At 34.0% G+C, this 12725-nt stretch overlaps 1 protein-coding gene across 1 annotated transcript in view; it reads left to right on the top strand.

The window, feature by feature from the left end:
* The window catches only part of CLASP2 (cytoplasmic linker associated protein 2), a 67690-nt gene that overhangs the window by 40562 nt on the left and 14403 nt on the right, over positions 1–12725 (top strand). Inside the window, exons 18-24 of the mRNA XM_010086785.1 lie at positions 1226–1288; positions 1978–2084; positions 4644–4888; positions 5528–5591; positions 7402–7404; positions 9980–10143; positions 10874–10952. Coding sequence (XP_010085087.1) covers positions 1226–1288; positions 1978–2084; positions 4644–4888; positions 5528–5591; positions 7402–7404; positions 9980–10143; positions 10874–10952 — 725 coding nt within the window. The remainder of the gene's footprint in view (positions 1–1225; positions 1289–1977; positions 2085–4643; positions 4889–5527; positions 5592–7401; positions 7405–9979; positions 10144–10873; positions 10953–12725) is intronic.

Below are 12725 nucleotides of genomic sequence, written 5' to 3' on the forward strand. Positions count from 1 at the left end.
ATAAAATACATTGCTGTACGTTATAGAAGGAGTAGAGAACTTCCCATGGAAAAAACAGTGTTGTTTCAGGGATCTTTATATCTCTGAGGATAATCTTGGAGTGATTTAGTTCATGTCAGGGTTAAACTCTTAAATTGTCTATGTCAATCAGAGTAAAGGATGATTCATTTGATTTGTTGTTTCTCTTTATACTACTTTATGTATCCAAAAGATGTAAAATATTTGCATTTACAGTTACTTTTAATATTATATCTGGGGTTTATGTCAATGTGGGTGGACATTTAAATTCAAGTTAAAATTTTCAAAACCAGTTTCGTTTACGTGGCTGTAAAATACTAACTTAAGTGAACTGAAGAAAGAAGATAAATTGAATTTAAAATTATTTGGTTTAAGAAACAAAATGTTACCAATGGTGAGCCAACTTCTTTAGAATGTCTAAAAGACCAGTTTTATGCAAGTGCCAGAAGGAGGAGGGTACTCAGTTTTATTTGAAAATCCTTAAGGATCTTTGTTTCCCACTTTCCATAACTTTAAAGAATCTTAATGAGCTATAGTAACTAACATAAATGTTTCAATTTCACTTTTTATTTATTTAAAGAAAACAATACAAATGTGAAGTATTAACTACATTAAAATATTTTAAACTTGTAGTTGAATAATTTTAACTTTCATCTACATAGTGGTGAGTTTTACCTGAGGTTGACTTACCTGGACATAGGCAGGAACTTAATTTTATAGAAATTGTCAGCTGATAACACAGTAAGTTTGTGCAGCAGTCACTTTTTGCAGATAATGTTTGGTATGTGAGCTCTGGCTCTGACTTGAGCATGTAGAATTGAGTCAGCTCTACAATGGGAGATCGGTATCAGTGGAACTTTTTAGATATTTCTGAAGATTCTGTTTGTGTGTGACTGTGTGCGTGTGTGTCTGTGCATTTTTTTCTTCTTCAAACTTAAACATACTTGCTTTTAATCTGCTCTTGACCTTTTAAATTAAAAAAAATTGTGCATGAAATGTCCAGTGTACGTAAACCCGTATAGTTTTATATAATCATATTCTGTGTAATCAAAGAACTTCTCTGAAGCTTTTTCCTTCTGTATAATACTCAGTTTCTTGTGCTAGAGCTGAATTTTTTTTTTAAATATTCTCTTGTTCATCTAAGCAACTGTTGCAGCACTTTGATTCCATGGTAATAGATAGGGTTTATATGATCCTGTTATTGCAGCTTCCAGACATCACTCCAGATCCACTGGTGCCCTCTACACTCCTGATGTTTATGGGGCTACAGGTGAAGGATGAGTACACTTTGCTGTCATCTGTGCAGTCATCCTGGATTTTTTTTTTTCCCCACCCACTTGGTTATTCTCATAGCTCAGTTTTTAAAAGTGTTATTTATATTAATTTGAGTTTTGTGGTTTTAATAATCCAGATAGATGTGTTTATGTTTCTAGTTCATCGCCACCCCCACCCTCCAATGTTGATCCTTTTTTTCCTTAACAACAATCATTTTATTTTCAGTTGCAGAAGAACTTTTTTTTTAGTTTTCCATTTTTCAGTATTTGTAGAGCATTCTTTATGCATGTAGTTTTCTAATCAGCACTCTCAATAGCCTTCCTATTGTATTTGCTTTCTTGTTAAATGAAAACAAAAACCCAAAATGAAGAAGAGATTAATTAAAAAAAAAAAGAAAAGGTTCTTTCAGTTAAAAAGATTGTTTTGTGGGGTATTTTTTTCCCTGTGATATTGAAATAGGATGTTTGTATATGACTCTGTTTTTTAACTTCATTTCTTACTTTTCACTCCACCAATGAAGACTTTAGAATGAAAATAACCAGTATTTTAGCCACTATATAATTTATTAGAAATGTTAAGCAAATGCTTTTCTTCTGCTTGGGTTTTTTTAAGAGAGTGTGGTATTAATGTTCCATGTTGCTGTTCTGACTGAATTCTTTATGCTCATTTTTGTTGTTGTAACAGGTACCGGCTTTGGAATTAGTCAGTCGAGTAGATTGTCGTCATCAGTTAGTGCTATGAGAGTTCTGAACACAGGTTCTGACGTGGAGGAGGCAGTAGCAGATGCTTTGGTAAGAATCACACACTAACCTTGTGTAGGATAGAGATTTTCAAAATGTTTGGTTTGGTTGAAGGCTTGTCAGAGCTGGGAATGACGATGGCTAAAGCACTCTGCTTATCATAAGCCTGGGTGCCATTTAAAGTTTTTCTGTCTGTGAGATTGATGCTGAAGAGATGAACTGATGGTTTGGCAGGCATCATTTCATAAGTTTAGTTTTTGTTTTCTTTTGCTTTAAAGGTGTTACTCTGAATTAAAAACTGGTTATGCCACTCCCTTAACCTTTACTGTTCTTTAAAAAGAGTGGGTTTGGCTCCTCTACCTCCATGCCTGTTAGCCAAACTAAACTCATCATATATTTTGCTATTCTGAGATTTACATCAGCAAGCTGAAATCTTCAATTAATTTAAAATGCTGACACTATGAGTCAGATACATTTTTATCGGGTATTGTATACTATTTGCATATCATTAAATATTTAGAGGTCCCTGTTATCTAGTTATCAGAATGCTTTAAGGAATCTGTTATTACTCTCTTTTAACAAAAAGATTATTTGCAACATTAGTAAAAAACTACAAAGTAGACTAAAAATTTAATTATAGCCAGATATGACTGGATAGAGAGAAACAAAATTTCAAAGGAAAAAATATGAAGAACTCTGTAATTTTCTTAGTCTGGCAGTTTATTTATTTCTTGGTTAATACTGTCTTCTTGGCACATTCGTTTAAACTTTGTGTGCCTTCTAAAAATGTAAGAGGAAAATTTGTTTGTATATTTTAGCTAGAATCTGTCATTACAAAGAAGGATCAAGAACAATGTTTTATTACTGTAGTATTTGCATGCCTGGTTGCCTGCCATGCTCTAAATGTCGAGTTTGTCCTGTACAAATGGCTCATTTCGATGGAAATCTCGTTATGAACCCCCTTCTTTATGTTTTATCATAGACTGATGTCCCCCCCACCCCCCAACAGTGTTTTTAAAAGGGAGAACATAGAGTCCTGACAGATGTAATGTAAAAATTGATAATATTCTGGATTATATTACTGTTTTTATGGTATGAAAAATACCTGGCCAGTTATAATGCTGCTCAAGTTGAAGGGGTCTCAGTCTCCTGGCTAAGATCTGGTTTGAATATGACACATGAAATGCAGCAATATGGTGATGGTTGCATGTTTTTATACCTTTTACTTTAGCCCAGTCCTTGGCATTTCAGATTCTCTTTCTTGGGGGGGAAAAAAAAAAAGTTTCTTTACTTATGGTGACCCTTTTCAAAAATGCTCATGTCTCTGTGATTTTTTCCCTTCCTTTGTTCTGTTATGCATGTATGTATGTTGGTAATAAGCTTGCTTGTTACATGATGCATTGGCTAGTTTGTACTGGGATATCCTTTAAGTTATTCTGCAGTCAAAAATGAGAACCATCTGCAAATGGCAATGATAATGAAGGGGAAAACAATCGCTTATACTAGTGCTTCTTTGAGTATGTAATGAAAGCAAATTTTTAACTACTAGCTTTGACTCCAAAATTTGAATGGCAGAGTTATTTTGCAGAGGTGTGTGTTTTTCCTTTTAGGATAAATACTTGTTTTGGTTTTTTTTCCCTTTGGCTTTTGGCTTGGTTTTGATTTTAGGGGATTTGGCATTTTGCATTAGGTAATTAATTTTTTCATAGGACATTGCTGTACTAATTGTTGCAATGACAAAATTTAGATACTGAAATTAAGTTAAATGAAGAGGTGGAGAAGTTGATGGAAAAATGAAGTTTAAATGAAGGTTTCATACTTAGATAGCAATTGACTGTATGTGTTAAGTCTTCATCCTCAAGTATTACTGCCTAAGACACAAGACTTTGGCAGAGAAGTCTTTGTGACCAGCCAGGAGATGATCTGTAATGCTACCCTGGAAATGGAAGCTTAGCAAACTACTGCTTGGCAGTGCATGATACGCTAATCGGATATAGAGAGCTAAGAACAAAATTTACAATAAAAATTTATATTTTCCAGTGGCAGGTAGTTTAGTAGTCACAGTGCTGCTATGCCTTACCTTCCTGTTCTCAATTTCTGTTTCTTTTCGATAATTTACTGCTAACAGCTCTTAGGAGACATACGGACTAAGGTATAGAATCTCTTTTCCTTCTTCAGTAGTTTAATATTTTGCTATTAACATACTTGATATGAAGTAAATTAAAATGACAGACTATGTGGGTTTAAACCTGATTCTTATATTCTGTAACATATATAAAGTTATTAAGTGAAATAACTAACTTTCAATGCAGTCTTTATGTCACCCTATAATGCAGTTTCATGGATTTTTACAAGTAAACTTTCAGTTTAATGTTTCATCAAACGTATGTCTTCTCTGCATTTGCTTTGCTTTTATATTTGGAATACTGCACAGCCATACTTAAAAATATTTTTATTAACTCGGTTTGACCTGTTGAACAGTTGTCATTTGTCACTGCAGGGAGTAGGGGTCACACCAATTATCTGAAGTGTTGTTCTTTTTGATGATTATGGGTATGTATACTGTCTCTTTGAAAATCCTTACTAATGTTGGGTGTTTCTGTATGACAGAAGAAGCCTGTACGAAGAAGATATGAGTCCTATGGGATGTACTCAGATGATGATGCCAACAGTGACGCATCAAGTGCCTGTTCAGAAAGGTCCTATAGCTCTAGGAATGGAAGCATACCAACGTATATGAGACAGACAGAAGATGTGGCTGAAGTCCTAAATCGTTGTGCCAGCTCCAACTGGTCAGAGAGAAAAGAAGGCCTTTTAGGCCTGCAAAACTTATTAAAGAACCAGAGAACTTTAAGGTAAGAAGACACGTTAGCGGAGAAACATTTTATTTCAGAGCTAAAGTGAGGCAAGAAAGTAGGAAAGGAGGCTAGTGTTCTAAAGAGTACAGAAAGCTGGGGAGAGGGAAAGCAGGATGTGTGTCTGTGAGAGCAAGATGGGGGAAGGAATGAGGAGGCTATTGCCACTTCTTGGCCACTGGTGTGTAGGACCTGTTTATAAAGCTCAGTTTAAGAAGTTGGATTTAAAACCAAGAGAATTCTTGCAATACAAATGATTTCTAAATACTTGCATCTAGTATTGATGGAAGGCCTTTATTTTTATTTGTTTATATTATATTTTATTAGTAGTATTTTTTTTTTATTTTTTCAGAAGAAAGTGTTTGTTATGAGCTACTAAGAATACTTCATTATCTGTTCTGTTAAAATAGCCGGCAATGGTTTAATGAATGAATTAGTTTAAAGAGACGTTTCTAGGTCGAAAGTCTCAGTGTAGACAAAATGCATTACATTTTTATCCATGTTTTAAACAATGTTTTTTCTACTTCATTTACTAGGTTATTTGATTCAATATTTACAGTTGATTTCACTGATTGCTATGCATTAGGATTCCAGTAGTACTAGTAGGAGTTGACTAATGTGTTGTTGTCACTTTGACAGTCGTGTTGAGTTGAAAAGGTTGTGTGAAATCTTCACAAGAATGTTTGCTGATCCTCACAGTAAGGTATGTTTAGGTTTTTCTTACTTGCAGTAAATGTTTGAAAACATGTATTACTAGAAACTCAATTGTGGTAAAATATGTCACGTAAAAATTTCACAAACTTATTCTATAAGCAGTTAATGGTATCAGATTTCAATCCGATTTAATTTGCGATTTTGAACAAGATAATTTTCCACCTTTTTCACAGGACAGTTGAAATAGAGGTTAATTTCATCTAAAATGCATTGCAGTAGTTCAGCAGTTTGTGCTCAAAATTTGTAAGTATTTTTAAGAAGTCACGTTGTTTACAGAGGCCACTTCAACATGAGTAATGGTTTTCTCTCAATTAGAAATGAAAGGCTTTGGTGCAGTAATTTGAATCATAAAGAAAGTGGTCCGACTAAATCATACATGATGAGTCTGATGAACTGTACCAAATGTGTACTACTTTATTTTCCAATGTATTTTGCATTATCATAGCTTATGATGTCTTCCTCGGATTCATAGATATGGCTGGCAGTTGAGACTGTTGAATAATTTTTGCATCATTGTTAGCATTCAATAAGTAGGATCAAGACTATACTTCAGTATAAAAGGAAATGCGATGTTCTATTTACTTTTACCTTGGTAAAGACCCCGTATGGATGATATAACAAGGAGAATATTCCTTCTGTAATTAATATCTTTGTACCTGAGTTACTTATATAATGTAAAAACCATGTACCTTCATATTTTGTCTGAATTATAGGCTTGTTTGGAAGAAACCTTATCTTTTATGTTGAGTATAACATGTCCCCCTGTGTGTCCGTATTTCAGAATTAGTAAAGTGATAACCCAGAACAATCAGAGTGAAGTAGTTGCTTCAGAACTATTGGCTTTTCCCAGCAGAATTCTGAAAAATTACTTTGATTATGCAATACATTTTAAATATTTTTAAGTCTTCCTTATTGCTGCAATGGAAAACTAAATTCAGAGTGATGAGATGTCTTGACAGGTTAAGTTAGTGTTCGTCTGTCCTCCTTATTTTTCCTGCTGGATGAGGTGACTTAGCTGCTATCTGTGACACCATGTATTTTGGCAGAAACTTGCATTGCACACAGCAACGTGGTATTCAAGTTGCTCACATACTGCAGAAATTCAGAAGAAAAGATTAAAGCCAAGCAGTTAGAGAGAAACTGGAGAAAACATTCCAAAAAAAGAATAATTAAGTCAGAGGAGAGGAAAGAAAATTAAATGTTGAAATATTTCTTGTTTCTAAATGAAGTAATGACAAAATTGTGAATAGCAGCTTGGTTTAATTTTGCTTGTTCTGTGTTAATTAATATTGCATATATAATGAATATATCAGAACTACCCTGGAGGTTTGGTGGTGGGTTGTTTTTGTGGTTTGTGTGTTTTTGGTTTTTTTGGGTTTTTTGGGGTTTGGTTTTTTTTTTTTTCAGTGGGGGAGCCAGGGAAGGATAATGAAAATGTTCCAGAATTTGGTTGTAGATGTCAGAAGAGCATTTTGTCTTTTCATTAAGCCTTTAGGAAGGTTACATTTACTCAGTTGTCTTCTTTTGTTTTGTTTAGTGGGCATTCTGACATAAAATAATGTTGCTTTGATTTGAAAATGTGGCCTGTGTTACAGCTTTTTGGTGTTGTGAAACTATTAATAGTTATCGGTACATGTATGAGAGTTCATGAACTGTGGATTTTTTATCACACACATGTGGCTACACAAATCTCATCTTAGACTCTTTCCAAGTACCTGTAGGAATTATTCTGTCAGCACTTTTGTTTTTTTAAAAATGTTTAACATGATAGGTGTATGTAGGGAATTGCTCAGAAAAAGAGAGTAATATCATTTGGAGGAGAAAATGGGAGAATGATTTGAAGGACATGCCAAGTGCTTACTTTTAAAATACATTGGATATCCCAATAAAATTACCAAATTTATTATAAAAGTTTTGAAATACCTTTTTTGTTTTATTTTGTTTTATATTCCATACAGGAATTTTGTATTGATGGCCACTAATTTGTGTTTTTATCTTTTTCCCTTTTTTGTTGTTTTGTTTTGTTTTCTTTTGTTTTTGTTTCATTTTGCATGCTGTCCCCTGTGTTGGAACTCTCTTTAGAGAGTAAGTTGGTTCAATATTTGTTGGAAGCCTAACCTTACTTGCATGAATGTGCAATTAACCCTTTTTCTCTATTTTTCTTCCCCAAAGAGTTCATGCAGTGTCAAGCCTTTTGCAATCATAAAATGCTATATATAATTATGTAAACTGTGTGGTAAAGTTTTGAGATGTGCTTTATCTACTAATTAACTGACATTGTTTGGTTACGCATAAAAAATATTGTGGTGGTTGGCACATCTGAAATAATTCACTTCAAAGGTAGATCACTTATGATTATTTTCATATCTCTTTTTTTTTTCCACTCTGAAATTATTAAAAACTTCAACTTTAGATGCTTGTTTTCAGGATTTTAATTTACATCATAAAAATTGAAACTGCAAAAATTGCAGTACCCACATGCATTGTTCAGCGTGGTTGAGTTCCATTTTCCATTCCAAATTCATCCTTTACCTTAAATGCTCTTTTATAAAAAGAGCTACAATATGCTCTTTTGTAAGGCTTCGTAAATTCTTCATGCTTTGACCTGACTCAGCTTCTTAGCATTTTCTCCAGCCATTCACTGTGGTAAGCCTAAAATCAAACAAAGCTTGAAAAGAAAACTGAGTCCTCAGTTATGTGTATTTTTAACAGCTAAAACATTGGCACAGGATCTCCAGAGTACTTCTGTGATAGCGATTCATAATTCACTTCATAATGATTGCAATTTAAACCACTTTTACGTGTTTAAAGTGTCATAAGAAGTCCACGTTACTCCATCAAATAAGGGGTTGTAACCAGTTTGTTCAGCTTGCACATTTTAATGAAACAGACGTGTGTGTCAGTGTCTGCAAACTCAAACAGGTACAGTTTACAAATTCTGCTGAGTTGTATAGTTTCATTGGGAGGGTTTTAAATACAATTGTGAGACCCCCGGTGTAAGCTTCATAGCACCAGATTTTTTTCTCTTGTTTTCCTAAGTGCAGTATATTTTCCCCTTATTTTTAGGTCTGGGAAATCCAAAGGCTGTCATATTACAATACAGAAAGTAGTTTTAGGCTTGGTTTTGCATAGGTCTTACAATTGTGCCCACTACTTGCGCATCCACAAAGTGCCATATTGTTTCAGTTTGGCCAAATACAGAAGGTATTTCCAATCCCGAGCGTAAAAATTTGTTCCCACTACTGGGAAGATAATTTTTAAACCACAGACTTAAATAAAACCTAGGCAGGTAGCAGAGAAGTTAGCAATTTTTTTTTTTTTTAATTTTTAATGTAGTTTGCCCTAAAAGGGAAATTAATTAAGGTAGCTCATTCCAATGGGCTTTGAGTAGGATTTGTATTGTTTTGTTTCTGACATGGCTTTTCAGTATTTAAGATGTCTGTTAAAAGATTGTCCCCAGTCTTTATTAGATCCTGAAAGAATCTGAATTTATTTTTTTATTTCTAATGTAAATTTTGAGGCACTTCTTTTAAAGATACCTGCATGGATTTTTTCACTTTATGGTGTGAATTTGCTTGCCCTGGCTTGATTATCAACGTGAAGAGAGATCTAATTTCCTGAGCAATAAGGGCATGCAGCAGCATATACCCAGTCTTTTCAGCATCATTTGTATTTATTGTGTTCAACATTATTTATTGAAAAGAACATGACAGATCACATCTTTTTGAAAAGACAAAAGTACTTCTCTGTTTTAAACACCTGCCAGTGTGAAATATATCATAGATTTTTTTTTTCCCTACTCTGGTGAATAATTTTGTGTTTGGATACCTGCAATAGCAGGAGAATCTTATTCTGTTCTGCAAATATTTTATGTAAAGGAATTGACCAGCTTTCATCATTTTGCAGTATTTAGTAATGCAGATATTTAGAATAAATATTTCGCTTAAAGAATTGTAGCATCTTTTTTGGTTTTAGAGAGAAAGTGGTTTTTGTAGTCTTGGAGGTATATGTCAAATCAACGATAAAGCTTGAAAGCGTGAAAAAATCTTTACTGAAAAAAATGAGGTTGCGCCAGCCATCACAGTAAGCATTTCTTTTCTTGACGAAACTGCATGGAATACCTAATTGTCAAACTTCTACAGAAGTCGGCTAACATTTCCAATGTACTCTTGTATCAAAATGCAATGAAAAAGCAAGACAGATTTCTTTTTTTTTTTTTTTTTTTTTTTTTTTTTTTTTCCTGCTTGGCTGCAAAACACTGCCTTTCTCTGCCTCTGATTCCCTTACTGCTTTCTTCTTTGTTTGTAAGTTCAGCATACGTCAGTGTCGTTTCCTCTTTTGCCCCATCCTACCCTCTTTCCATCTTCTGCCTTTTAGGTGTTCAGTATGTTTTTGGAGACACTGGTAGACTTCATCCAGGTCCATAAAGAAGATCTGCAGGACTGGCTGTTCGTGCTGCTGACGCAGCTGTTGAAAAAAATGGGTGCTGATTTGCTTGGGTCTGTACAAGCAAAAGTTCAGAAGGCACTTGATGTCACAAGGTAACGAGTTCTTAACAAAAAAAATTTTTTAAAAATTTAAAAATCCACTAAAAAAAAATCATGCTACTTCCAAGTTTTGGGGTTTTTTTAGTGTGCTATGAGATTGTTGGAAAAACGCAGAGCTAATAACAAATTGTGGCACTTCCGTAAATCTCGGTGCTTAAGTATTTTGGTTTCCTAAATGGCCATTAGCTGAAAAGGTTTGAGTCCTTAATGCTGAACAATTAATATGAAACTACTGATCTGATTCCAAAATGTGCATCTGAGCTGTGTATTTTTGTTACATGATCTTATGTGATTTTGGGGACCATCAGAGCTGCCCATCCCTGGCCAGTTTCATTTACAAATGAAAGCTAGATTTTTAAGTAAAGTTGGAGGGGCTCTGGGACCTACTTCTCAGTAGTAATATGCAGTAGCACCTCATATTAATTTGAGGATTGCATAGATTCAGAATACTACCATATCATTATTAGATCATTCCTTATTACTTGCATTATCTATACTATCTCTAATTGCTTCAAAACAGGAATGTCTTAAATTTTGTTCTTTACATGCTAGGTGAGTGCTTCTGAAAGTCAGATATAAATATCAAAAAAAGTGGTAGAAATTTTTTTCTTTTAGAAGTACTAAAGCTTTTCTTAACTGAAAGGAGTGAAGGCTTATTTAGTGCCTCTCACCAGATACTAAAAGAAAATTTCATGTAACTTAACGTGATTTGTTTGTTTTACAGGGAATCTTTTCCAAATGACCTCCAGTTCAGTATTTTAATGAGATTTACTGTTGACCAGACCCAAACACCTAGCCTGAAGGTAAGCATTTTCAGGCTTGCGTTGCAAACAAGAATCTTAATTGATAGGCATTTGCTTGTCTTAATACTAGAATTTGGAATGTTATTTTTGTTTTGTTTTTTTAAAAAAAGTTTTCAATTAGTGGATTTTGTTTTTGTAAACTTTCAGACAGTCAAGCCAGCACTACAGGACCAGCTTCGCTCTTTTTGGAGCTCAAAGGTTTTTGTCTGAATTATTGTCTTTATTCTTAACCCTATGTCAAACTCTTACAGTGTTTCCAATAATTTTATTTGAACGCATTTGTGTGCTGCTACTAACCTTTGCGAGAAACTTGAAGCATGCAGATGTTCAATTTTAAGCATTCCACTAGTATGAAAATGTTTGCTGCAAGAAAGATCTAATAAAAGCACAGTACAGTGAAAATGAGCAACAAAAATGTGGCTGCCTAACATCAAGCTGGTTATGCAAACTCACTCTATCAAGTCTTCTCTAATTTCATGTTTGTGATTTCCCAGTTGTTTTCCTAGTTCATATATATCTTTTCCTGTGTTCAGCCTGATAGGTCTTGAATTAATTTAAATTATTTTAATATTAATATGAACTTGAGTAACTATATTAAACATCAGCTCCCCTTTACTGAAAAGTAAAATGTATTCTGTAGTATTTACAGTTCCAAATAAAGTTGATTTTGGGATAAATGCATCAGATCCTAAGAAGATTTACAAGTGATGTAAATGGAGAAATAACAAGCATATGATAACTGGCATTTTCTGCTCTATCCTGCACGAAATATTTGTATATGGTTTCATACTGCACAAGAGTATGACTTTTCCCAAGTTACGTTGAACCTAAAGTCACATGAATATGCCTTTTTTGTCTACAGTACAGTAAAACTTATATTTTTAAGCTTTTGAGGACAGTTGATACGTTGACTGCTGTTGCTTCATAGAGCTGTGTTAAAAAAGGGACTGCTGTCATTTATTGAAGACAGCAAATGAGGTAGTAAAAATCAGTTTGTTGTTTAAATAAATCCTTGGAACAAATTGGGCTTGGTTTTGTTTTACTTGATTTTCCTCCCCAGGAAGGTGAATTTGATGGTTGAGATGTTCTTTTTTTTTTTTTTTTCCATTCAGCAGTATAGCTGGTAAATGCATATTGATCACGTTTCAAAGTTGGGAGTGTAGATTTGGAACGAGACATAGACTCCCACTTGGGACTAAGTTCAAGAGTATTCACTGTGTAACCTAGAAGGAATTAAGAAATCTGAAACACTTAATGGGAAGGCATTCTGAATATAATTTCCAGTATTTGAGAGAGACTTCTGAAATCAAAATGTTGATAAAAACTACCTCTGTGGAAGAACACCTGTTAGTTTGGAATAAAATCAAGAGTATTTAAAATGAGTTTTTGGGATAGTAAAGTATGTAACTGTTTAAGAGAAGGTAAGCTTTTTTTCAGATGAAACTGGTGTCTGCCCCCTACTTCCATCTTTATGAGGTAATTACAACTTCAGGATCCGGGGAGTAAAGTCATTGAACATAAATTGCAGAAATATCTGTTTAATACCCACATTCTTGAATGTTTTGTCTAAATCCCATCCTCACTGCACCCAGATGTCTAGCAGATTAATTTATAATCCTAGGGCACTACTCCATTTCTTGAAGTCTTCAGCTTTTCTTCTTACTCTGATAAATGGTTATTTTTTTGCAGAGTGTGCCTTTGGGCTAGATACACTGAGAAACAGCATTCACTATGACATGAAAAATCAGAGAAAGGTTTTTCAGTATCCTTAAA

This window comes from Pterocles gutturalis, unplaced genomic scaffold (genome assembly GCF_000699245.1).
Source record: "Pterocles gutturalis isolate BGI_N339 unplaced genomic scaffold, ASM69924v1 scaffold20541, whole genome shotgun sequence".
Classification (NCBI taxonomy): domain Eukaryota; kingdom Metazoa; phylum Chordata; class Aves; order Pterocliformes; family Pteroclidae; genus Pterocles; species Pterocles gutturalis.